Source organism: Lepidochelys kempii, chromosome 3 (genome assembly GCF_965140265.1).
Source record: "Lepidochelys kempii isolate rLepKem1 chromosome 3, rLepKem1.hap2, whole genome shotgun sequence".
Taxonomy (NCBI): Eukaryota; Metazoa; Chordata; order Testudines; family Cheloniidae; genus Lepidochelys; species Lepidochelys kempii.
The window spans coordinates 7,340,956-7,368,492 of record NC_133258.1 but is presented as its reverse complement, the minus strand read 5'-3'; the positions used below and the strand labels follow the sequence as shown (position 1 = coordinate 7,368,492).

The window sequence follows — 27,537 nt, the reverse complement described above, 5'->3', positions numbered from 1 at the left end:
CAGGGACTGAGGTGAGGCTGACTGGCCTGTAGTTCCCAGGATCCCCCTCCTTCCCTTTTTTAAAGATGGGCACTACATTAGCCTTTCCAGTCGTCCGGGACCTCCCCCGATCATCATGAGTTTTCAAAGATAATGGCCAATGGCTCTGCAATCACATCCACCAACTCCTTTAGCATTCTTGGATGCAGTGCATCTGGCCCCATGGACTTGTGCTCGTCCAGCTTTTCTAAATAGTCCCGAACCGCTTCTTTCTCCACAGAGGGCTGGTCACCTCCTCCCCATGCTGTGCTGCCCAGTGCAACAGTCTGGGAGCTGACCTTGTTCATGAAGACAGAGGCAAAAAAAGCATTGAGTACATTAGCTTTTTCCACATCCTCTGTCACTAGGTTGCCTCCCTCATTCAGTAAGGGGCCCACACTTTCCTTGCTTTTTTCTTGTTGCTAACATACCTGAAGAAACCCTTCTTGTTACTCTTAACATCTCTTGCTAGCTGCAACTCCAGGTGTGATTTGGCCTTCCTGATTTCTCTCCTGCATGCCCGAGCAATATTTTTATACTCTTCCCTGGTCATTTTTCCAATCTTCCACTTCTTCTAAGGTTCTTTTTTGTGTTTAAGATCAGCAAGGATTTCATTATTAAGCCAAGCTGGTTGCCTGTTATATTTACTATTCTTTCTACACATTGGGATGGTTTGTCGCTGTAACCTCAATAAGGATTCTTTAAAATACAGCCAGCTCTCCTGGACTCCTTTCCCCCTCATGTTATTCTCCCAGGGGATCCTGCCAATCAGTTCCCTGAGGTTGTCACAATCTGCTTTTCTGAAGTCCAGGGTCCATATTCTGCTGCTCTCCTTTCTTCCCTGTGTCAGGATCCTGAACTTGACCATCTCATGGTCACTGCCTCCTAGGTTCCCATCCACTTTTGCTTCCCCTACTAATTCTTCCCGGTTTGTGAGCAGCAGATCAAGAAGAGCTCTGCCCGTAGTTGGTTTCTCCAGCACTTGCACCAGGAAATTCTCCCCTACACTTCCCAAAAACGTCCTGGATTGTCTGTGCACCGCTGTATTGCTCTCCCTACATATATCAGGGTGATTGAATTCTCCCATGAGAACCAGGGCCTGCGATCTAGTAACTTCCGTTACTTGCCAGAAGAAAGCCTCGTCCACCTCATCCCCCTGATCCGGTGGTCTATAGCAGACTCCCACCACGACCTCACCCTTGTTGCTCACGTTTCTAAACTTAATCCAGAGACACTCAGGTTTTTCTGCAGTTTCATACTTGAGCTCTGAGCAGTCATACTGCTCCCTTACATACAATGCAACTCCCCCACCTTTTCTGCCCTACCTGTCCTTCCTGAACAGCTTATATCCACCCATGACAGTACTCCAGTCATGTGAGTTATCCCACCAAGTCTCTGTTATTCCAATCACATCATAATTCCTTGACTGTGCCAGGACTTCCAGTTCTCCCTGCTTGTTTCCCAGGCTTCTTGCATTTGTGTATAGACACTTGAGATAACTTGCTGTTTGTCCTGCTTTCTTAGTATGAGGCAGGAGCCCTCCCCTTTCACGTTCTCCTGCTTGTGCTTCCTCCCGGTATCCCACGTCCCCACTTACCTCAGGGCTTTGGTCTCCTTCCCCCGGTGAACCTAGTTTAAAGCCCTCCTCACTAGGTTAGCCAGCCTGCTTCCGAAGATGCTCTTCCCTCTCTTCGTAAGGTGGAGCCCGTCTCTGCCTAGCACTCCTCCTTCTTGGAACACCATCCCATGGTCAAAGAATCCAAAGCCTTCTCTCCGACACCACCTGCGTAGTCATTCGTTGACTTCCGCAATTCAAAGGTCTCTACCCCGGTCTTTTCCTTCCATGGGAAGGATGGACGAAAACACCACTTGTGCCTCAAACTCCTTTATCCTTCTTCCCAGAGCAAAACAGTCTGCAGTGATCCGCTCAAGGTCATTCTTGGCAGTATCGTTGGTGCCCACGTGGAGAAGCAGGGAGGGGTAGCCATCCGAGGGCTTGATGCGTCTCAGCAGTCTCTCTGTCACATCATGAATCCTAGCTCCTGGCAAGCAGCAGACTTCTTGGTTTTCCCGGTCAGGGCGGCAAATAGATGACTCAGTCCCCCTGAGGAGAGTGTGCCGGACCACCACCACCTGCCGCCTTCTCCTCTTGGGAGCGGTGGTTGTGGAACCCCCATCCCTAGGACAGTGCATCTCATGCCTTCCAATCAGCAGAGTCTCCTTCTGTTCCCTTCCCACAGATGTATCTAGTCCATCCTCCACATTAGTACCTGTGGAGAGAACATGAAAATGGTTGCTTACCTGTATCTGCTGTTGGTACATGGATGCTCCCCTTTCTTCCTCTTCACTGTCCTCCTGTCTCCACTGCGCAGCCTGCTCTGAATCTTCAGAACGTTGTGCCCGTAGAAGCATATCCTGACATCTGTCCAGGAAATCTTCAGTTTCTCTTATGCAACGCTGGGTCGATACTTGTTTCTCCTGACCTTGAACCTTCTCTTCTAATATGGGGACCAGCTTGCACTTTGTACAGACAAAGTCGCTTCTGTCCTGTGGGAGAAAGACAAACATGGCACATCCAGTGCAGGTCACAACAGCTGAACGCTCCCCATCCATATTACCTTCCTTCTATGAGCTTCCTCAGGAGTTGTAGTAACTACTCAGAGAAACTGGCAAGATGAAAGCCTCAGTGGGGTCTCCCCAGGTGAACTCCCAGGCAAACTCCCTCTGTTAGCCTCTCTGCTGTTCACTGCTGACTGGCTTTTTATAACAGTCAGGCTCACTCAAGGCTCACCTGGAACAAAGCACTCCCAATTCACACTTTTCAAACAAACAAACAATCAAGCACACGGACAAACTGTCACCACAACAGACACTCGGATACTCACCAACACAGCCTCCCTAATGAATCCCTTAGCGTACCTCCTCTCAGACAGATCCCAGGCAAACTCCCTCTGTTAGCCTCTCTGCTGTTCGCCGCTCAGCTGGTTCACACCTGACTGGCTTTTTATAACAGTAAGGCCCACAAGATCCTATGAGCAGTGGTGAGTCCAAATAGCTGGACCCTGTACTGAAAGTGCTGAGGCCCTACCGTAAACCTCAGGAACAGTCTGTGGGCCTGATGGATGTCTATGTGAAAATAGGTTTCAGAGTAGCAGCCGTGTTAGTCTGTATTCGCAAAAAGAAAAGGAGTACTTGTTAGTCTCTAAGGTGCCACAAGTACTCCTTTTCTTTTTACGTGAAAATAAGCATCCTGCATATTGAGAGCCATAAACCACATGCCTTCTTCTAACAACGGGATGATGGCTGCTAAAGTGACCATACAAAACTTGAGTTTGTGATGAAGCGATTGAGATGATGAAAATCCAGGATAGGTCTCCACCCACCACTCTTTCTGGGTATCAGGAAGTAAGTTGAATAGTACCCCATCCCTTAATAGTCCAGATGAACCCACTCTATCGCTCCTCTTTGTAATAAGTAGTCCACCTCTAGGGTGAGCATGCTGTAGTGAGAGTGGTCCCTAAGGAGGGATCGGGGAGGGGGTTGTGGATGAGGTAGTGATGAATTTGATTGTATAGCCATGGTGGATTACACTTAGCAACAACTTGTCCATTGTTATTTCACGCTAAGCCGGGAAAAACAGTGCTAGATATCCCCTAAAGGAGGTGGGTGGTTGTATGGCAGCTGGCAAAGTGGCTGACGGCTCTCTAGAGTTCTTCAAAAATACCTCTTCCGTGGAGGTTGCATCTGGGAGGAGGAATACTGCAAGGGTGATCCTGGAGGACAAGATCTTTGAGTCTTTTTATGCTTCCTGTGTGGTTTGTAAGGCCGCTGATGGAAAAATTGGGAGGTTCTGTAATGCTGAGTGGGCTGTGGGCAGTAAAACTTATGTTTTGGTGCTGGTGTGTAAATACTCAAGGAACAGAGTGTAGCTCTCAAATCCTTGAGGGTGTGGAAGGAATCGTCTATTTTCTGGTTGAAAAGATGGGATTCATCGAAAGGGAGGTTTTCGATGGTATTTTGTATCTCCTTGGGAAAACTAGAGGAATGGAACCACGACTCCCTCCTCGTGACGATGCCCATGGCCGTTGAGCACAGTGAGGTACCTGCCTCATCTACCTGATTGGAGCAAGGTCCTCACTACAAGCTTCCACTCCTTAATCGTTGCTTGGAAGCAGGCCTGGTCCTGGTGTGGCCATTTCTTGACAAAGTTATCCAATTTGCTATAATTCCAGAAATTGTATTTGGCAAGAAAAGCCTGATAACTCGAATTCCTGACTTGAAGGCTGGATGGAGAGAAGACTTTGTGGCCTAAAAGGTCCAGTTGTTTGCCCTCCCTGTGGGATGGGGTGGAGTGTGGATGCTGTTGCCTAATCTGTTCTGACACTGCCTGGAATTGGGAGGTGGGTGTGGGAGCAGAAACTCAGACCCCTTGGCTGGTACATATCTTTTTTTCTGCCCCCTTTGGGGTAAGTATGTGGCCTGTGTATGCCAAACTGTGCAAGCTGGTTTAAGGATGAGATCTTTGATTGGCAGAGCACCTCTGCTTGGCCCCAATGAGTGAAGTATATCTAGCAGCTTATGCTGAGGACCTTGGATCTCTTCCAAGGGAATGTGAAGCTCTCCAGTCACTTTACGCAGGAGATACTGGAATTGGCCATAGTCATCAGGAGATCGGGGGCGAGGGTGAGGAGAAAGAGGATGTCAAAACCACTGCCGCACCAGGAGAGAACAACCGGCATTTCTCCTGCTCTGGCGGCACCTTTGGAGCCAGAGTGAGCAGCTCATTTTCCATTACCAGTTCAGCCATCTACTTGAAGGCGCCCAAGACAGTGAAATAGGTGAAGCCTCCCTGATGGAATGGAATGGTTCTGAGGGAAGATATGGGGGGCCAGCAGGACTGAACTGGAAGGTGCTGAGGAAGGCTCCACAGCACAGGAAACCAGTGGCTCTGCAGCAGTTGGAGTGGAAGATACTGCCACGATGTAGACTGTCTCCGTTGGTACTTGTAATGCAGGAATGGATGGACAGTCCCTGACCCTCATCTGAGTCTTCCGAGGACAAAAACTCAAGAGACCAGTTCCATTGGCAGTACCATTGGACCCAGCAGAAGCATGTACACCGCCGGGGGGTGGGACGTGAGGAGTGCCTCAGATGTGGCATGTCTGGTGCTGGAGATAATGTCTCCCCAGAAGTAGATGGAGGGCCTCAGAAGTCATGGGGACCATGACTCTACCAAGGCAAAACACTTCCCAGGGATCTGGTGCTTTTCCCCAACCTCCACGGATTCAAGGACACTGAGTCCCTGGAACTGGAAGGGGAGCAATGGTCTTTCCCAGAGCAGATGGCTCTCTGACTCTGATGGATGCTGATGTTGACTTTGTGCGGGTCTGCATTTGGTACTGGCAGATCCGTCAATTTATGCAGCTTCTCTTCATGTTTGTGTGCTTTAGGGTATGCTCCCGTCCCTATGTCTGGAACTCGGGGAAGGAGCCTCTCCCTTCTTCAGCTTAGAGGAAGACTTACTGTGCATGCTTCCTTACCTCCAGACTAGGTCTTGGTACAGGGTCCACAGTGGTGGTACTGCCAGTGTCAGACTCAGACTCTGTAATTGGAGGCGCACTTCTGGAAGCCTCTGGCTGGTGTACAGGTCCAAAATGAAGTCTTATGGCAACTTCCATGAGGTGCTTATGGAGGCGGAGAGCCAAACCTTCTCGGGTAACAGCTTGGGAAGACTAGCAGATACTGCACCTGGATGAAATGTGGGCTTCTCCCAAGCTGTAGAGGCAGTGATGATGTTTGTTGCTGATCAAGAAGGAACACAGGCAGGAGACATGGATTTTAAAGCCTGGGGTTTTCAGCATAGTCCAGTACCTGCACATGCTTATGGGGCTGGGTGTTCACAGGGAACAAAAAACTCCCCAAAAAGGAAACCCAATCCTACTCCTCAAAACTATCAAATTACTAAAAACTACTATAAAAACAGTAAAAACTGTAAAACTAACCATGTACAACTGTATATTTTTAAGTGCGTTGAGTGCAAGAGGACCCTAGAGTTCTGACACGGACCATGAGGCAGTGAGAACAAACTGGAGACTCGGTCGGTCCGCTTTGCCCCGTATCACTTCGGACGAAACTATGAGGCAAGCCAAGGGTGCATGTGTGGATCAGTGGACACTATTACTTGAAAAATCTCTGGCTCCAGACGTACAGTGCACGTGCGTAAACCCTCAGTGGAATACAATAGGGATTTTCACTTGAAGAAGAGCCATCTGGCTTTTCTGATGTGTCTTGATTTGTCTCCTTGAGGAGGGCAATCTAGTCTTAAAGACAGTAGACAAAGCAGGCTTTCTGGAGTATAGCTGTACACTCCAGGGGGTCTAGAAAGTTCTCCTACCTTTACTAGCTTATGGTGGTGGGCACATGGGGTTTCCAGGTAGGTTGATCCCTAGGAAGCCCAGACTTCTCTCTCTCTTGTGGACTCCTCCCTAGAATTTCTCTAACACCCAGTGACCTCTCCAGGGAGAGGATGGTGAGTGCAAGGGACTAATAGTTAAGAACAAGGAAATGTATGGATCCTGCAGTGTTCCACTTGTAGAAGTTAACATTTTTCTTCTTTGAAGGGGGATAGTAGTGTTTACTCCTGAAGCCCCTTCTGGAAATCAGTGTTACTCTCAGAAACCCACAGGGTGGAAAAGGCTATTTTCCATCCCCCTGTGGATGGTCACTTTTATCAGTACAATTATCAAACAACACATGGACGAGAGAAGCAGCCGTTTTATAAACTTATGAGTAGAGAGAATCTGTAAGAAGAGAATTTTACTGCATCTTTCACAAATATAGGACCTGCCTTACTCCAACAGACCATCTAGTGTGTGTGTTATCTTGCCTTGGATACTGGCCAATACCACATTCTTCCAAAAAAGACATAACTCTCCTGACGATGCACCTAACCATCTACATTATATTATGGGTGAATTTCTTCCTGACCTCAGCTGGTGATTAGCTTTATCTTTAAGAGGCAAAGCAGTATAAAAGTCCATGTACATGAATAGGATCTAGTGAATAGTCCCTTCTTATAAAAGGGTGGAACAAACTAGAGCATAATTCTGCAGTGACACCTGCAGACTCCCAATGACTGTACTGGAATACTGCAAGGGTACAGGGTCCTCTAGCATGGGAGTTATTTCAGGATCGAGGTTTAGAGTTCAGTTCTTTTAGATCAGGCTACTGGTAGCTATGGTAAAAAGAAGTATGTAAATCGAGCAAGCAGCAGCTAAGCAAGAGCTGGCTCCAAAATGTTTTTAAAGCAATATACAATTATATGAATTTTGAAAAAATAAAATCAAAGCCTATTAAAAGAGACCAACTAAAACTATTTTTATGTCATTTTATTAAAAATTTTATAAGGTCTAAAATCAAAATGTACATCTACTATAGGGTAATCTGTCTGCCCACTCACGTTAAAGTGCTAAAAATCAAATATTACAAAACTGATACTGGCCTACTGTAAACAAGTCTACCAAGAGCCAAGTAAGTAAAACCAGCTAACTTTAGGTACGATATCATGCTAATAACAAAAGTGCAACCACTACATACAAAATCTCACAAACACTAAAGCTTTCCCCCTCATTCAGAAATGGATGATGTTACAATACATACATGAGAATCTCAACAGAAACATTTGAAGAGATGAGAATGCCATTAAATTCACTGGTCTTCATCATGAGAACCTAGAACAGTTAATTACAGTTGAAAACTTCTAAGATAACCCATCTCAGAGTCATTATTCATCAGCAATCAACGTAACACAGTCATAAGATAAGTACATCAGCACAAAAGCGTAATCTGACATGAATTTTAACATTCCACAGCTCAAGTTGGACCTCTGGTAGCAATGATCTATCTGCATATGATATTAATTTGCCAGCAACATTCCTCCTGCTTTAATGGTGGAGTCCTGCAAGGCATCCTGAGACGGCTCTTCCATTGAAATATACAGAAGATTGAGTGAGTGAGTGGCTCAGACCTTAAATAAGTTTAGTGCTTGTAAAAGATACCAAGATTGACAGCAGTAGAGATGTCAATCTTCTAGTCGGTCTCTAGAACAATACAGTACAGTACAATGTAAGTTTTTCTCACCCTTCATCTTTGTATCTCAACTGTTAATTCGGCAGGACCAGTTCTGAAGAGGATAGTAATGCAGTATCTATACCATGGGTGGGCAAACTTTTTGGCCCGAGGGCCACATTGGGGTTGCAAAACTATATGGAGGGCCGGGTAGGGAAGGCTGTGCCTCCCCAAACAGCCTGGCCCCCGCCCTCTATCTGCCCCCTCCCCCTGACTGCCCCACTCAGAATCCTTGATTCCTACAACCCCCCCCCGCCCGCTTCTTGTCCCCTGACCGCCCCCTCCTGGGACCCCCACCCCTAACTGTCCTCTGGGACCCCACCTCCTATCCAACCCCTCCTTTTCCCTGTCCCCTGACTGCCCCAACCCCTATTCACACCCGACCCCTGACAGGTCCCCTGGGACTCCAATGCCTATCCAACCCCCCATTCCTCATCCCATGACCCCCCCCAAAACCTCCACCCCATCCAACTGCCCTCTGCTCTCTGTCCCCTGACTACCCCCCCCCCCCCCGGACCTCTGACCCATCCAACCCCTGCCGCTCCCTGACTGCTCCCCCAACCTCCAACCCATCCAACCGCCCCCTGCTCCCTGTCCTCTGACTGCTGCCCCTGGACCCCCTGCTCCCCGCCCCCTTATCATGCTGGAGCCTGCCACGCTGCTGCACTGCCCAGCAAGAGCAGCAGGACAGAGTGCTGGCGGTGCGGTGTGTTCAGGCTGCGGGGGAGAGGGAAGAGCAGGGAAGGGGCTGGGGCTAGCCTCCCAGGCCAGGAGCTCAGTGGCCAGGCAGGGGGGTCCCGCAGACCGGATGTAGCCCGCGGGCCATGGTTTGCCCACCTATGATCTATACCCATGTTATCTTCAGCTTCTCTAATAAAAATCTGTAAGGGTACTAAATTGTGATGGAGGGTTATGACATGGATGCCTGCCCCTTAGGAACTAGACTGAGACCACCAGATTGATTTCAGCAGCAGTCCTTACATTACTACTAACCTGAGACGCTTCCAAACCAGAAGTCTATAGGTAAACTGTATCCTGTAATCAATCTCTGATCACCCATATTTCAAATATATGCTATATACAGCTCAGAACTAAAGCCTCTATAGCAAAAGTTACATTTAAAAAACTAAAACTAAGAAAATACCAATTTACAGCATTTGAGAGCAGGCAAGCTGCTTTACAACCAAATTTTCAGCTTTTTTTTTTTTTTTTTTTTTAAGTGTTCCAAAACATTTTCCAAACAAGCCCCAAATAGTTTGTGATTCAATAGGCAAAACACTGTCCTTGAGAAATATTGCACTCTCAGACGAACTTGTACCTGTGACATCATTATTCTATCTTCATTATGCAAAGCTTCATTAAAACCATAGACGTTAGGGTGAAGCACGTTGAAGACATAGTAGCCAAAGGACTAGGAAATGAAGAACATTGCCAGCGCTAGGGATGCTGTTGCCATAGGCAATCTGGCAAATGCCTGACTTTAACAGCCTGCAGTCAGAGATGCAACTCAAGTGGTTACTGAACATTTCATTGCCGCCAGCAATCACCTATTTTCTATGTAGGGTAGAGTTGGCCCTGAACAGAAGTATGCTGGCATGAAGTTTCAGAGGAAAGCAGGTTGGGCCAGCATGTAGTAGAAAGATCCAAGATGTTCACTCCTTGAGGACATGATGCTGTAACTGAAGTAATACAAACATAGATAGTCTTATGGCTAAGGCCTAAAACTGGGAATCAGGAAATCTTGATTTTATTTTCAGCACTGCTACAGCCTTCCTTGTAACCTTAGGTGACACAAACTCTCTCTGCCTCAGTTATCCCAACTGTAAAATGGGGATAATGCTAATACTAACTTTATACAAGTACTGTGATGCTTAATTCATCATTTTTAAAGGAATCTAAAATTGTGAGAAGACAGGTGCTTTAGAAATATGATGCAGTATTATATTAGTTCAGTTTTGAAGCTAATAGGATGTGGGGTTGGGACTACAATAGGGTGGTGGGGAAATCAGCAACTGCGACCAGAATGTTATATTTGAATCACTATTTAGGCTGTGCATTCCATGTACAGAATAGGTAAGCAAGGAAGTCTAAACTCTCACATTTGGAACCACAAACACAATTACCCCCCCCAAAAAAAAATTTAACAGAGATTTAAAACAAAAAAACCCCAAACAAACCATGGATCTAACCTCAACCATTCCAAATCCCCCTCCCACAGTTAAACAAGTCACAGCATAATGCAAAACCGTTGTCAAAACCAGAATACTATTGCAAACATAGCAATAAAGATCAATGTAAAAACTTCACTTTCAGTTACAACATTTAAAAAGTTGAAGATAATGGACTCCCCTTGAAAATCCAAATTCCTACAAAATAACATCCCTTTGCAAAAAAAAAAGTTGCTCAGTTGAAGTTAAATTTTAAAACAAGAACATGTTTCACCATTGTTGACGATATGGAATTGGAAGATTGTCACCCTAAAAGCCACTCTTAAACACATCTCATACCCATCTGCTTTAAAAGAGAGGATATAGAATAATCAGAGACTTAACATAATACACGACTGGGCAGTTAGCTATACATACAGCCAATCCAACAGAAATCATAGGGTCTAGTCTGCCCTCCAGGCATGTGTGCACACTAACTTTTATCACTATTAATGGATTTACATAGAGGGGAGTGTATAGAGTAAGCTTCCAAAAATTTTTATTTGAAGTTGGTTTTGGTTCATGCCTCTCTTCTGGAGCAAAGCCTGGCCAGGCTGGGAAAAGCAATTTATAGCAAACAGATTTTTAAAGGCATGGCGACTCCCAGAACAACCTTTGATTTTAAAAACTAACATGGCTAAGTGATTTGCTGTCATGTCATTGGGGAATAATTAAAATGAATAATGGTTGCACAGCCTAAGTCTTGTTGCTCCAAAAAACCTCTGAAGTACATATCCTGGGTTTTTGCCCTTTTTTTTGCCCCTGAGGTTATGCCATCCAAGCACGTACGAAGTCTTTTCAACATGCCCCAAACAGGTCAAAAGGGGAATGAATATTAGGACAATGAAAAAATGTACAATTCCCAGCAGTATTCTACAGTAATGACTGAGGTAGGTTCAAATGTAACCAGTGTTTCTTCATGGTGAATGATACCTGAAACTACTTCAGATCAACTGTACCATTTAAAACATGACTTGACTTTGCCTGCAATGTCCACAAAGGCAAAAGGAGAGCAAAATTATTCATGTTTCCATAAAAATCAGAGAATTCTCTGTTCCGAATGATAGTGGCGAGCTGGATAGAAGAGACCCATCATATAGGCCAAATACTCTCTCCAGTGCACACTCCACCTAAACGGGCTCGGGGCCTACTGAGGGGGAATGTGAAAACCTGCTCCACCTCCAAGATTACAGAGCGGCAGCAGTTCCTGACCCTGACCACCCCTTCACCTCCTTTCCACAGAAGTGTAATCTGGCTGGTGGATCTATGCACTCATGGATCCACTGCTGCACTCCTTCCTCAGTACTCTCCCACCTACCTCTAAACCTCCCACTCCACAACAACTCAGTATAAAGGGATCTCTCACAGAGAATATTTCTGTGGTCTCCTGGTGGGTTCCCACAAACTCCCTGCATCCATTTCACCCACCCCTCCAGACCCAAGCTGCAGAGATTGGGATCAGGATTTGTTCTTACAGGTCCATAAGGAGAGAGGTCAAACAATCTAGTTTAAAGAGAAAATCCAGGTTCCCCCATCGTGTGTTTGAGAGGTCAGGAACAGGGAATCTCACAGTTTTTGTATGTTAATTTAAAAATGGGTAGCTGAATATTATCTAGGTAACTGGCTTCAAATTGAGTTTTCCACCTCTCCCCACAGAAAAATTGTAAACAAGCAGAAAATTTAAATAGTATTTGGTAAAAAGGCAAGGACAATACCAATTTAAAAAAAATCATGCCTTCCCTTCCCCATACCCTAACAATTGAGCCTGAACAATTCTGTAAGAACTGACCATCTTCACTGGAGTTTCCATTCTTCCTGCCGAATGCTCATTCTTTTGTTTTATTTCCAGCATAACTATTTTAAAAATGCCTGCTGATTTCTTACAGATGCCCTTTGTACAGTAGTTAATATGCAGCCCTCCCTCTGTGCTTGATGACAAGTACCACTTTATTATCTAATCAGAGACAAAAGGGTTTCATGGAAGAACTCCTTCAAATATTCAAGAGTTTCCTTCTGCTTATTGGAACTCTTAACATGACCTCGCCAGTGAGTATTCAAAGGTAACAATTATTGAAATTCAAAGTATTTGGGGATTTTTCTAATAAGAAATCCAGCTATGGTATATGATGGGAAAATAACAAGTTATCAAATAAATTATTAATAATTATCTACTGGTAGGTTCAAAATGAAGCTACCACTAGCTTTTACTTTCGTTAATTTCCAAATTGCTGATCATTGGGCATCCTAGCACTGATGTAAGCACAATGACAGCTGGCTTTAAAAAGGCAAAGCCAAACTTCAGCTTCCTGATACAAAAAACCAGCACCAATGGGAAGCATGAGAATACTGAGTATTATCACATCACTGAGAAATGGACTCCAAGTAACACTGTTGTAGGAGCTTCTCCTTTATGTTGAAAGCAAATCAAGCACTGGTTCCATCCTCTTCAATAACCCGGTTCATGCTAGTACCATGTGTGATGTGGGTCATTGGGTTGTTGCTGAGATCCCTGATGCTGCTGTGACGTGACTGTTCATTGAGCCGATGTGAACTGCTATGCCTGGAGTGATCAGTCAGTCGTGACATGCTGCCATGAGGTAGTCTGTCTTCTATGCCTCTGTAGCTGCAGGGGGTGTACCTAATTTATAAAAACAAGGCCAATTTCATTATTACCGCAGGCAAGAGAGAGAGGGAGAGTGTGTGTAAGCATGTAAGTAAATAACTCTTGATTATATATAGTACTATGTTTTTATGAAAAACAGGAGGACTCATTCTACTTGGCTCTGCCACTGAACTCATGTGTGACCTCTGGCAAGTTGCTTTACCTTTCTATGTTTCCCCCCCATCTATAAAATGAGGATAAAGATAATTACCATAGCACCATTCACACATTGAGAATAATAATTTGGTGAGTAAATACAGGTTACCCAATGGTCACTTCAACTAAGCTACTTTTTTTTTTTTTTTTAATTTCAGTAGAACTACGACAATTTACTCCAGCTGAGGATCTGGAACGTTCTTCAGTTAGTCAAACTCACAGAAGTGTATAGAACAGCCGTGCTCAAACACTACACTGAACTTGGAAGAGATTTTGTTTCCCAGGTAGTAGATACTGTACACACATGGCACATTCTGTCTCAGTAGAGAAAGAGTTGTTGGCTGCATTCATACTCTGACTAATTCATACACTCATAATGACTGAAAGAAGTTACGGTGCATTTCCTCTTTCCAACCCAGATGTTAAAGTTCTTCAAGGACCAAATGGAGAGGATATAATCACTAGTTTGGGAAGGTGAATATTAGCAGAGGTTCAGAATCCAACCTCATGGTGGCCAAAGCATAGCCAAATGAAAAAGTGCAGGTAGTGACCAGGATTCCCCTTGCTAATTAATTCCATTTACATTAGAATTTTAAACTATGCATAGAACTCACCTGCCATCACGGGACCTATGCAGGCTGCCATGGTAGCTGCTTACTTTGCTGTGGACACTGCCTGCTTTGCTCCTCTGGTCATCCATCATAGCCAGATGAGTAGATGAAGCATGAGTGGAAGTCCCCTGAGTGGAAGTGCCCCTTGATTTTCGGATAATGGGGGTATTAGGATCCCTCAGAAGTGACTGAGCAAAATCGGGCTCCTGCAGCACCTGGCGGCTCTCATTTACAGCTCTAGTCAAAATATGGAATTGGAATAATTAATGTTAAAATAAAAAAATAGAGCAAAGTGATCACAACAGCTCTTCCAAACCGGCCTATGCTATCATTAAACATGTAGCTTTAATACACACATCATGGTCAAAATGTTACAACTTTGTACCTTAAGAGCAGTGAGGCAGAACAGTCAGGCCACTTATTTAGATGCCTACATATGGAATGAGTTGCCTAATTTTAAGCACCCCAATCTGAACATTTTGGCCAATGCTTAGAGAATTGCCCTGTAACCTGTAATTGCTCTTCTAGCACAGGCATGTAGGGCATACGGTAACATAATTGCAATGTAAATAAAAGCTTTGCCATTACCTCACACGACCCCAGCAGCTTCATGAATCCTATGGATCATGCAAGAACTAGAAGCAGTGTAATTTTCTTTTAAACCTGGAATTCCCTTATGGCCTTAACTCTGGAGTGTTCAGAGATATCGCCACAAGAACATCCTTGAGATAGTGCAGGAGATCAACATGCCCAGATTCCTGCAGAAGCAGTCATCTACATAAACAGAAAAAGTCACTACCTTCCCCAGAATGATATTTTAAAAACTGAATTATAAATGTCCGTAAAAGCAGCATATTTTGTGAAGTACAAAGTATACAGAATCTGTCTTTGCCTTAGCTCAATGATTGTGGTTCCCAGCCTGGTTTTTTGGAGCCCCTCTGTGTGGGATTGGTGGATGGGTGTACTTTTAGTATCCTCTAGCTATGCTCTGGCAGAGTTGCCAGTAATTTTTCCATCCATTTGATCTCTTTTTAGTCATTTTGTAGAATGGAAAACCCCCCCTTTTTTTAAGCTCTCGTTTGTGTTTCCCTTCCCCTAGGGTCTCCCCCCTCACCTGATGGCCCCTTCTTCTCATTCTCCCACTCATCAAAATGCTACACTGTCTACTTAGCATGGGGCTGTCCATTGACAGCTCTGTGAAGACAAATCAGCTCTGCCTCTCACTGCTGATTTATCTGCAATACAAACAGAAGAGAGCAGCTTGAGCCAGAAGGCTGGTGCGTACTCTCCTGCACCGGTAAGGGCTACCACAGGAACATGGCAACAAGCCTGAAAGCTTCAAGGAGCCACCCAGTACTTTAACTGAAGGAGAATGTTTAGGATAGAGCAACTGGTATCATGCAGCTTTCTCTACCCCATTGCTCAGATCCTCCACCCTATCTCCTACTCCATTCAGACTAGTCTGTCACCTCCAGGGATGTCCAGGCTAGGAAATATTGTCTTAGTCTCTACACAGCCTTAGTTGAAAGGGTGTATTTAGGTAGATAAAAGATTTATTAATTATACTAAGTTGCTATGTATCTTATACAAGTGACCACATTTAGTAGGTTACCTTTTGTCTTAAAATCTGCCCCAACTATATTGAGTGCAATTTTCCTCCATTTTTAGTAGAAGACCACTTTAGTGTTAAGCACTGGATTTGTCAGTCCATTGAGATGTCACTTAAGACAGATTTCACTGGAATTAATTGTATTATACTGCAGTTTGGTAGGGGCTTCAATGCACAATAGAAGGATTAAGAAGTGTACACAACTGCTGCAGAATCATGGTGGAAAACATGTTTGCTTCATTTCAATAGAAAGGATCAGTTGTCTAGCTAGGGAGATGGTGCTTATAGAGAAGGAAGCTATACTACTGCACACTTCAGAAAGTGACAAAAATGTGCAGTATTGTGGCATATCCCATTTCCTCTAAGAACAAGGAAGCAGAATAGCTTCATAATAGATGAAGAATGTTAATTTGATTCTGTTATCGAGAAAACAAATCAGGTGCAAATACAGGATGGGCTTGTTTGTTTTTTTGTTTGCTTTTCAGATATACTGAACAGTGCAGCATTTCTAGGCAAGTTGCCTCTGCTGCCATCCCCCTCTGCAAGAAGGAACTGGTTTGGACAGGATTAACTTGAAGTGCTCTCTCAGGATTACAGGCGAGAAAGGGTTTATTTGCCAATATTACACTGGTAAGTCTTTCACATAACAGCACTCACTCTTTTTTCCTGCGTCCATGAAAAAAGCTGGCCCATTCAAAGCAGGTCTTTTTACTTCCAACCCAAAAGACAGAAGGGATCCCAACTACTAGAGCCATAAGATACTTCATCAGAAAGAGAATCAGGTCTGGGCGACTCATCTGAGAGATCTAGAGAGAGGAAAACAGAAAAGAACATGTTGCAAACCATTATAGTTTGCTACTCCAGCTATTAACTAAATTAAAATAACTGTCTCAGCCTTGAGCCAAAGTAAACATCATCAGGGTTCCTTTGTTTCACAGTTCTATAGAACTTCACAGAATAATGTGCAGGCTGGTGCAGTGTAAAAACAAACGATTCAACTGCTGGGAGGTCTTGTATTTCTGGTCTGGTGTGGTGTCTGCTGAACAATTTTGAAATATTATAGGTTAAAAATGAGCCTTTATAATTTGCAAATAGAGATAAACTACATAAACCCATGTGCTCCAACTTCTGTTGGAAAATCAATAATACAGACACCTCCACATCACGGAACATATTCAACAACCCCTTGTCCCTTATTCCAGTGAGGAGCAGATTCTTGTTTTCCATCCCCTAGAGCCTTGGTTTGTCAGCAAGATGCTACTACACGATTCTTATTCTTACTCCCCATTGGATGATTCATGAAGAAACAATCACAGCTTATACTAAGTCCTTATTAACAAACAAACAAACAATGCGGGCACTCGTTTGACAAAATTTATGATCAGTACATTTTGAGAACTTCTTGAGTTGTAGCCGCAAGACATGAACCATAAAAAAAAAACCAAGATTTCAAGCTGAAGTTCAAAAGAACTAATTTTGCCTGAACCACCCCACCCCCTAGTTGCAAGTAGAGCTAATTCACTCTGCATTCTCTGCTTTGCACTGCTATAGTATCCCAGAACTATTCACGTGACACTTTCACTAAAACCGTCACAATTAAAAAAATACCCTCAGTCTCAGATGTCCACGATCAGGAAGCCATTTCCTATCTCAGGATCTCCAACTTCTGGTCAACCTTCATTGAAAGCTTCCACTGGCAGTATACGATGTGCCATTAAATGATGTAGGAAATAATCTGAGGAGCAGAATACCACTACCAGAGATGTGCTTCATGCAATATGGTCTTAAACATAAAACACTCATTTTCTGTTTACTAGCAATATAAATATTTACTTAGAGTAAAAAAAGAAAGCAGTGTGATGATCTGAACCTAATACCATGCATACAATGCCCTAAATTAACACTGGGCAAACAAACAATGATAAAGAGGTCTTTTCACAGGAAGAAAATTCAACTGGAGTGTCATCAAGCAGGGTTCAGCAGCTGTTTTATCAAGATAACTTTATAAAAGCAATGGAGTGGCTGATGAACTACTGTCTACTCAATTGCATCTCATTTTCTGATGTGCATGTCAGTAGATGTACATACCAGTGAAGATACAGTAGTAATTATTATAACTCTTTGCATCTCTGTAGTGTCTTCTCTTCCAAGGATCTCAGAGCCCTTTACAAATAGTAGCATTTACTTTTGATGTTGGCAAGTATAATCATCCCCATTTTACAGATGAGAAAAATGGAGGCACAGAGAGGTTAAGTGACTTTCCCAAAGTCACACTGCACATCCATGGCAAAAAAGAATACAAACCAAAATTCATGACAGCCAGTCTTGTTCTTTAACTACTATATGGCATTCCTTCATCATGGACATAGATTTTTTTAAAAAATGATTAAACCAGAAACACAATGAGCATTATCATGAGACTTTTCTTTGAGTTCCTGTTTGAATCAAGTGAGCTCAATTTTCCCATTGTCATTAGTTTGCTCAGCATCTCTTTTAATCTAGTTTCCATCACTTTCTGCCAAAGAGAAACTACTGATGTTGAATGCCTTTGACAATACTATAGACTTCTCCATATTTTTATCCATTTAACCATACAAAACTGGTCTGAAAGCTTCCTAGGTGGTATTGTACACAACCCTATTATGGTGATGGTTTTTGTTTCTTTGTTTTTTCTCTTTTAAGTGGACTATTCTGTTGATATCAAACAAGTATCCTGAATTAAGCTTTCAAAAAATAGCCTAATTACTACACAAGAAGTACATTTTATACAATTTGAATAGCTTTGAAACATGTAAATGGGGCACTAACTTGGTGGGAAGCATCATTTCCTAATGAAGATTAAAAGATTTGGATAGACTTTTATATACAAGAGTCTATTCCCTGCATACTGGACCAAATTCTCTACTGGCATAACTATAAATGACTTATTGGATTTACACCATCACAGAATTTAGTCCATTGTATTAATATTATGAAGTTATGCCTCTGCTACCAAAGCCCCCAATGATCTACTGATCATTATAATGCCTGTTTCACAGGATATGCTCTGAAAAGTATCACGCTTAATTCAGTACTTGAATCACAGCATACCATCATTTTAACTTCAATCAGGAGTTGAAGTTAACTCCAACTTCAAGGAGTTTTATGTTGGTCCTGTTGTTACCTACTAGACATCCCTGTGTGTGAAGAAACCTAATCAATTTCCCCCAAAATATCCTTATCTGAAAATCTTATGATAAAAATGGTCAAAAGAATAAAACTTAAAAACCACGCCAATTATAAACTGTACCCTAACAACAATCTTGTAGACTTGTGAATGTACAGTATCTCCTAGTCTTATAGAAATGATGCATCATTGTTTACTACTGCAAATAATTGAATCTTCACTGCATAGATTAAGTGCAAGCCAATACTTTAATACAAATGTATTCATTTGGATTATATCAGCACTTTTGGGTTCAGCGCATCCATGCTTGGTGGATTTCCAAAGGGTCCCAGGTGAAACTTATAATATATATATATAAACACACACACACACATATATATTATGACAGGGTCAGGCCAGATGGCTACAGGAGAGTGATAGAAGGCAGATATATTAGCCCCAGGTTAAGTGGGTCCCTTTTCCCTGGGTCAAGTAACAGGGAAGGTTCCAGAACAATCAGAAACTTTCTGGAAACAATTAAGGCAGACAGGTTGATTGTAACTAATCAAGAAGCTGCTAGAATCAATTAAGACAGGCAGGTTAATCAGGGTACCTGGGTTTAAAAAGGAGCTCACTTCAGTTTGTGTTGTGCGACTGAGGAGCAAGAAGCTGAGAGTGAGAAGGTGTACTACTGGAAGACTGAGAAGTACAAGCATTATCAGACATTAGGAGGAAGGTCCTGTGGTGAGAATAAAGAAGGTGTTGGGAGGAGGCCATGGGGAAGTAGCCCAGGGAGTTGTAACTGTCACGCAGCTGTTTCATGAGCCACGGTAGACAGCTGCAATCCACAGGGCCCTGGGCTGGAACCCGGAGTAGAGGGCAGGCCCCAAGTTCTCCGCATCCCTCCAACTCCCTACTTGATACCGGAGGAGTTGACCTGGACTGTGGGTTCCACCAGAGGGGAAGGTCTCTGGCCTGTTCCCCGATCCACTACGTGGATCAGCGGAGACTGTGGGGATTGTTGTTCTTCCTTTTCCCCATGCTGGCCAGTGATGAAGCTAACTGAGTGAACAGCAGATTTGAGCCACAAAAGCGGCCAAACTGAGGGCTGCCGTGAACCTCTGAGGCAAGCAAATCCGCCAATAAACACAAGACCCACCAAGGCAGAGGAGGGACTTTGTCACTATATATATGTGTGTGCGTGCACACACACAAACCACCCCCCACTAACTAAAACCCTCAAATTTTATTATTCGCTTGAGATTTTTTTTAAAGTACTTTAAGTCTCTTCCCCCACCCCCCCCCCAAAAAAAAAGGAAAAAGAAACACTATTTAAAAACAAAAAAAACCCCTTACATTCATCTCTGGAAACTGAAGTTTAATATATAGACTTCTATTTTAACCCATTCAAACTAAGAGTATGTATGTGCCTTAAACCGAGTCCATTACCTCCATAGATTCTACCACACTTGTTACAATTAGCATAACAAACTTGAAATTATTCCTCTACAACCATAAAACTGAGAAAACGAGGTTTAAAACCCAAAAGCTCATAGCACATTTCCAAAATGTTTGGCACTTACATAATTTCAAATCTAATACAATCATATGCTTTCACAGGAACTGTTTTTTTTTATTTTATTTTTTAAAGAGTCGAAATATGCAAAGCCCAACCAGAATTTACCCTCAGGATTTCATTTAATTTTAGTCCAGATGATTTCCAGTTATGCTATGCGGCCCTTATGCAGAGAGTGGACAAAGTACAATTTACAGTAGTCAAGCATCATAGGATTTGAGACATTAAGAGTATTGAGTCATATGAAATTACATATTTGATTTGAACTATCCACACTCCTACCACCATTTTGTTCAAGCACAAAGCATTCTCCAAAAATATAAAATCAGCAGAGTATCTTAATGTAATGGAAACTACTACTACTTTAATCTGATTAAGCCACACATCAACATCTCTAGAAGTGGAAGTTTTCTGTTTGCAGGCAGTGGCTAAAATATCTTAACTTTATTAGATGCCTCATCAGTAGTACTTTGATCTTTGTTCCAATGATCCTCTGGTTTTCTAAGCTTCCAAATAGGTTAGAAACTCTGAGACCTTAGATTCTACTCTCTCTCTCCTGAGGAATCTAGATTATTGGACTACTGGGGTGAGTATGAATCTGCAGAGGCAATATACTCCAAGAAAGTAGGGAATAAGTCATTTAAGTTTCTGACATGGATGAAAAAGAACAGGAAGTTTGTCCTGCCAATAAATGAAGGGATTCTCAGAGCCTCCAAAAGATATGCCTTATATGTACTTCAATGCCATTTTATTGCTACTCGATATACAGTTTTAATCTAGATTTCTTTTAATCAGGGTTTGTATGAGAACAATCAGTAACTGAGAAGACATTGTTGTATGCAGTGTTGCTGTAGCTGTGTCAGTCCCAGGATATTATTAAGAGACATGAGGTGAGTGAGGTAATATCTTGTATTGGACCAACTTCTGTTCAAGCTTTCAAAAGCCTCTCTTACCAACAGAAGTTGGTCCAATAAAAGATATTACCTCACCCACCTAGACAAGAATTTCCTTCAATTTCATTACACTTAAGATATAAAAAGAGGTAATGACCAGCACAGAACCAAGTAATGTTGCAGTCCTATTAACAAATGTGTCTGTGCATTGATAAAGCTAAAACCCAACACACAGACCTTGAAAAGTCAAAGAACAAATGGTCCAGTAACACAGTCAAAAAGAATGAGTGGTGCTCAGATCAGCTGGCCAAAGTGGTAGGAAAGGAATTGATAGCGGTAGGAGCTATAATCCTCTAAAGTCTAGACTCACAGTGAAAGTGGGAATCCAATATAGCAGTGCTTCTCAACCAGTGGGTTGCAATCAATGGTGTTTGTGTGTGCATAGTCATACTTTCACAATAAAAGTGTAAGGAGGTTGTGAAAATTCTTGACTTTAAACAAAACGAGTTATCAACCTGAAAATATTGAGAAACAGTGCAACTGAGTAGTCAGAGAGCCTTTCAGACAGTTCAAGGTGTGTATTTCCCCAAGACCAGGGATCTGCAGAGGCAATTCTTAAAGGGGAATATTGTTTCAGATGTTGATAATAACTTTTGTGATTCCACTCATCCAATTTAGATGAATCCTTTTCAATAAGGCTTACAGGCAGAGTTCTCCTCCTGCATGAATCCTTTTTGGCAGCATTTCCCAAACTTTTGAAAGCCAAGAGCTAAATTGAGGAAAATGAAAACAATCACAACCCTCTTCAACCCTGCCATGTGCTGCTAAAGGTCTCCCTATATTTTAGGATACTAAATTAAGTTGTATATTTAGAGCATATCAAATTTTTATTTGATAGCTCTTTGTAATTTGAAATTCTTCTCTAACGTTTTGATGAGCAGTGAAATTGTTAACAATGTTAATATTTAAAAGCATCATCATTGGGCTCTGAGTTAGCAGCCATTGACATTAATTGGGCAGTTTACACCTCAGAGTTATTGCTTCAACCTCTTTGCAAACTCGGAAAACATCACTGCATATTTTACACTTGGGTCACATTTTGAAAGTTTTTCCCCCCACAACCACAACAGCTAGAGACTGATATTTTTAAACAATGATGTGTCAGACTCTGGAGAGCAAATGAGAGGTCTAGCTGCACTCCCCGCCATCTTCTACAGGGAGTGCTCTAGTTTAGGAAACCCTGCTTTACCTTAAGGGCCCATCATACTGTGTATATTTACAATCAGATGTGTCTTACTCCGCTAGTAGGTCCCATTGACTAAAATGAACTAAATGAATGAATAAGTTAGGGAAAATGTTAAAAGAGTGACCAGATCACAGTCTGACAACAGGGGGCAACAAAACAGAAATGGAGGAGGAGGGTTTTCCTTTCTTCCCCTGTAGCTCATGCACTACATGTACTAATGTGTGACTCGGATTACACATTAATTGCTTTTAAAGCCTTTGGGTCCACACACTACTTTAAGAGTGAGGATTTGTGGAAACATCTAAAGCAGCAGCATACATTCACTCTGAGCAGAAGCTAAGGTTGCCAAATCTGAATGAAGCTATTCTGGGAGATTCCCGCCCCCTCCCCCACACACGACATAATGTCATTTTCTTAAAATAGGCTATTAAAATCTCCCGGCGTGCTTTCAATAGTGACTGGGATATCGATGCTGATTCCGGGAGACTTCAGGCCAATCCTGGAGGGTTGGCAACCCTAGCTGAAGCACTCCTACAAGAACACACAAAAATAGGGTATTAATGTAAAATAAAGGGTTGAAATTTAAGTGCAATTGAAAATATCATTTGGGAGCTAGACATTTTGACAAAACCTTTTACAAAAGATAAAATCCAATGTGGGAGGGGAAGAATGAAGATACCAAGTCACAACTCACTCAAGAGTCACAGAAAGCTTTTTTCTTTTAAAAAGCATATTTTAAGGAAATATCACCACTATAAAAAGTAGCTGAAAAAAGATGCATCCAAGAGTATTCTGGTTCTTCTTTCAGCATACCAGAAAAGTGGATAAAAGCTACGTCAGTCAGCAGGGGCTTACTGTTATAACCTGCTGCAAATACTAAAGTTTATTTTTTAAAATCCCCCAAGTTGAACTATTGATATAGACTGTTAAAAGGGAAAAACTTAAATGCTATTAAAGGATTAAAAGTGTGTGTGCACCTCTCCTACTGACTTTTCTACAGAACTCGTTGCATCTGCTGATCTAGGCCTCGTTAAACGGTACAAAACAAATATTACGATGACAAGAAACACCAAGAATTGCATAACATGAAGCACTGTCACAGGATTTTGTCTTCTTTACCCACACTAATGAAGAGCTCTATTAAATCAGTACTGAAAGAACTTGTACTGTAACTCACTCATGAGAGAAAAGTGTTAAATACAATCTGACATACATGCACTCTATCTCCGTGGCATAAAGAAAGGTCCCACTTAAAATAAAATCCCTTTTAACTAGTGACACGCTGGCAGACCAGGTGTCCGCTCTTGCCAAGCCTCAGCCAAGCACTGACAAATTCATTGCTGGAAACCAGTCCAGCTCACCTGTGTGTTAGTATGCTTAAGATGAGATAACTTGGTCTCTTGGGACTGGAAGCAACCTGAATCTTTTATGATCTTTCGTGTAAAGCACCCATCACTAAGTCCCGCTTGCCTGGGTGGAAGGATAGACTGGATTGCCCAAAAGGACCTTCTGTGACTCCATGACAAGACTGTTATAGTGCTCCAGGAGTTCACATTTGTTACTGGGTTGGTGAAATCTAATTATAGAACATATAACCCATTTGGGATCTCTCCCCTGCCTTGTTGACAGTCTGCCCTGAGGTCAGCAGTCATGGTTATGAGCCACTCCAGACAGCATGACAACTAGATAGTCTGATGATCAAAAGTAGGAACATGAAAATGCTAGAAAAAGCACAGGCTTTTTATGAAGTTTGACTTCACCAATCCAAATCCCGAAGTGAAGAGTTCACAGAGAGTTTAAAGTCAAGTTCAACTGTAGTTATTTAAACAATTGTACAAAATGTTACATGGGTTAAGATACTATGGGTATCCTCTTCAGAGAATGAAACTGCATCTATGGTACTTCTCACTTTAAAAAAAACAACCTTAGATTTTCTTTGTTGCATTTATTTAAGTAAAAAAACAACAACAGTATGAAGATAATCTGCCAACTACAATGAATAGACTTCAAAGACTTTTTAGTGAACTATGTCCAAGGCATTCCTGTTTCATATCACCTTTTAGGCTTTGGTTCATGACACATACTGTAGCAACTTACATGGCATGACATCTCCTTCAACAAGGACAAGTACAGAGACCTACACTTTGGATGAAAGAATCCCATGCACTGCTACAGGCTGGGGACCGGCTGGCTAAGCGGCAGTTCTGCAAAAAAGGACCTGGGGATTACAGTGGACAAGAAGCTAGATATGAGTCAACAGTGTGCCCTTGTTGCCAAGAAGGCTAACGACATATTGGACTGCATTAGTAGGAGCATTGCCAGTAGATCGAGGGAAATTATTATTCCCCTCTTTTCGGCACTGGTGAGGCCACATCTGGAGTATTGAGTACAGTTTTGGGGCCGCCACTACAGAATGGAGGTGGACAAATTGGAGAGAGTCCAGTGGAGGGCAACAAAAATCATTAGGGGGCTGGGACACATGACTTATGAGGAGAGGCTGAGGGAACTGGACTTACTTAGTCTGCAGAAGAGGAGAGTGAGGGGGAGGATTTGATAGCAGCCTTCAACTACCTGAAGGGGGGTTCCAAAGAGGATGGAGCTCGGCTGTTCTCAGTGGTGGCAGATGACAGAACAAGGAGCAATGGTCTCAAATTGCAGTAGAGGAGGTCTAGGTTGGATATTAGGAAACACTATTTCACTAGGAGGGTGAAGCATTGGAATGGGTTCCCTAGGGTGGTGGTAGAATCTCCATCCTTAGAGGTTTTTAAGGCCTGGCTTGACAAAGCCCTGGCTGGGATGATTTAATTGGTGTTGGTCCTGCTTTGAGTAGGGGGTTGGACTAGATGACTTCCTGAGGTCTCGTCTAACCCTAATCTTCTATGATTTAGGACATTCGCACACCTACACAAATGATTTAGACACAGGGTACATTTACCCAGCAAGTAGGATCCAGATGTAGCAAGTCTCAGAGCTTGGCTTACAGAATCAGGCTTGTGGGGCTCATGCTACAGCACTAAAAAAAAAAAAAAAAAACTCTGTAAACATTCAGGCGCTGGCTAGAACTCTGGTTCTGAACTGGTGCCCCCACTCCTCTTCCTAGCCTTCAGAGCCCCAGCCAGAAAAATCTACCCAGCTATTTTTTAGTGCTGTAGCATGAGCCCGAGTCTCAGACTTCTATTTAGCATTACAAGTGCTGGCCTGCCACTCACACTTCTCTGTCAATCTTAAATGTTATCAGGGAACTTCAAGCAAATAATTGAGACAATCTATTTCTTTAGTTTCCTATTCGGCAGCTTTGCAGATGCGAGGGAATCCTCGTATATTGTAACAAATGTATAATACAAAAAGCAAACATAAGGGCACTTACTCCTTATCAGGCTGTCAAGGGCTTTCAATGACCTAAAAATATTGACAAGTCAAGTCTCTCTCATAGGCGTAACAGAACTGAATGCAAGAACATAAGAATGGCCATATTGGGTCAGACCAGTGATCCATCTAGCTCAGTATCCCATTTTCTGACAGTGGCCAGTGCCAGATGCTTCAGAGGGAAAAGAACAGAACAGGGAAATTTTGAGTGATCAGTCCCCTGTTGCCCAGTCTCAGATTCCAGCAGTCAGAGATTTAGGGACACCTAAAAGATAGGTGAGGTATGACTTTTCTTTACAAAAGCTGTGTTGACTTTTCCCCAACACATCATGTTCACCTACGCATCTGATAATTCTGTTCTTTACTATAGTTTCAACTAATTTGCCTGGTACCAAAGATAGGCTTACTGGTCTGTAATTGCCAGGATCACCTCTGGAGCCTTTTTTAAACATCAGTATTACATTAGCTATTGTCAGTCATCTGCTACAGAGGCTGATGTAAGCAATAAGTCACATACCACAGTTAATAGTTCCGCAATTTCATATGGGAGCTCCTTCAGAACTCTTGGATGAATACTCTCTGGGCCTGGTAACTTTTTATTGTTTATCAGATTGTTCCAAAACCTCATCTATTAACCTCTCAATCTGGGACACTTCCTCAGATTTGTCACCTAAAAAGAAGGGCTCAGGTGTGGGAATCTCCTTCACATCCTCTGCAGAGAAGACCAATGCAAAGAATTCATTTAGCTTCTCTGCAATAGCCTTGTCTTCTTTGTGTGTTTCTTTAGCACCTTGATCCTCCAGTGGCCCAGCTGATTGTTTGGCAGGTTTCCTGCTTCTGAAGTACTTAATTTTTGGCAGGTAGTTTCTGTGTCTTTTGCTAGTTGCTTTTCAAATTCTTTTTTGGCCTGCCTAATTATTACACTTGACCTGCCAGAGTTATGTTCCTTTCTATTTTCCTCAGGTGGATTTGACTTCTAATTTTTAAAAGATGTCTTTCTGTCGCTAAATCACCTCTTTTACTCTGTTTAGGCATGGTGACTGTCATCTTACCATTTTTCTTTTAATTTGGGGTACACGTATAGTTTGAGCCTCTATTATGGTGTTTTTAAAAGTTCCCATGCAGCTTGCAGACATTTTCACTTTTCCTTTTGATTTCCATTTATCTAGGCTCCTCATTTTGGTGTAGTTCCCCTTTTTGATGAAAAACACTACTGTTACAGGTTTCTTTGGTATTTTCCCACCTAAAAGGATGTTAAATTTAATGAGATTATGGTCATTATTACCTGAATGGTTCAGCTATACTCACTTCTTGGACTAGATGCTATGCTCCATTTGGTCTCCATTTAAATCAAGAACTGCCTCTCCTCTTGTGGGTTCCAGGACTAGCCTCTCTGAGAAGCAGCCATTAATGGTGTCCAGACATTTTATCTCTGCATCCTATCCTGAGGTGACATGTTCCCAGTCAATGTGGGGACAGCTGAAATCTCCCATTATTGGGTTTTCTGTTTTTGTAGCCTCTCTAATCTCCCTGAGCATTTCACAACCACCATCCGAGTCAGGTGGTCAGTAGTATAGTCCTACTGCTATACTCTCATTATTGAAGCATGGAATTTTAGTGATTCCATCATAGTGTCTGATTCATTTAAGATTTTTATTACTATATTTGACTGTGCTTTCTTTCACATATACTGCCACTCCCCCACCAGTGTGACCTACTCAGTCATTCTTATATATTTTGTATCCTGATACTAGTGTTCCATTGATTATCATCGTTCCACCAAGTTTCTGTGACGCTTTTTATATCAATATCCTCATTTAGTACCAGACAATCCAGTTCACCCATCTTAGTATTTAGACTTCTTGTATTTGCATACAAGCACTTACAAAATTTATCAGTATTTAGTTGTCTGCCATCATGT

At 42.6% G+C, this 27,537-nt stretch overlaps 1 protein-coding gene across 4 annotated transcripts in view; it reads right to left on the bottom strand.

The window, feature by feature from the left end:
• Positions 1–8,761: 8,761 nt before the first annotated feature.
• Positions 8,762–27,537, bottom strand: part of FZD3 (frizzled class receptor 3) — a 104,500-nt gene continuing 85,724 nt past the window's right edge. For all 4 annotated transcript variants that reach the window (XM_073335623.1, XM_073335626.1, XM_073335624.1 and 1 more), the window contains 3 exons: positions 16,048–16,196; positions 13,785–14,018; positions 8,762–12,990 (listed from right to left, as the gene is read on the bottom strand). In XM_073335623.1, the coding sequence (XP_073191724.1) occupies positions 12,777–12,990; positions 13,785–14,018; positions 16,048–16,196 (597 nt within the window). In that variant the 3' untranslated portion in view covers positions 8,762–12,776. The remainder of the gene's footprint in view (positions 12,991–13,784; positions 14,019–16,047; positions 16,197–27,537) is intronic.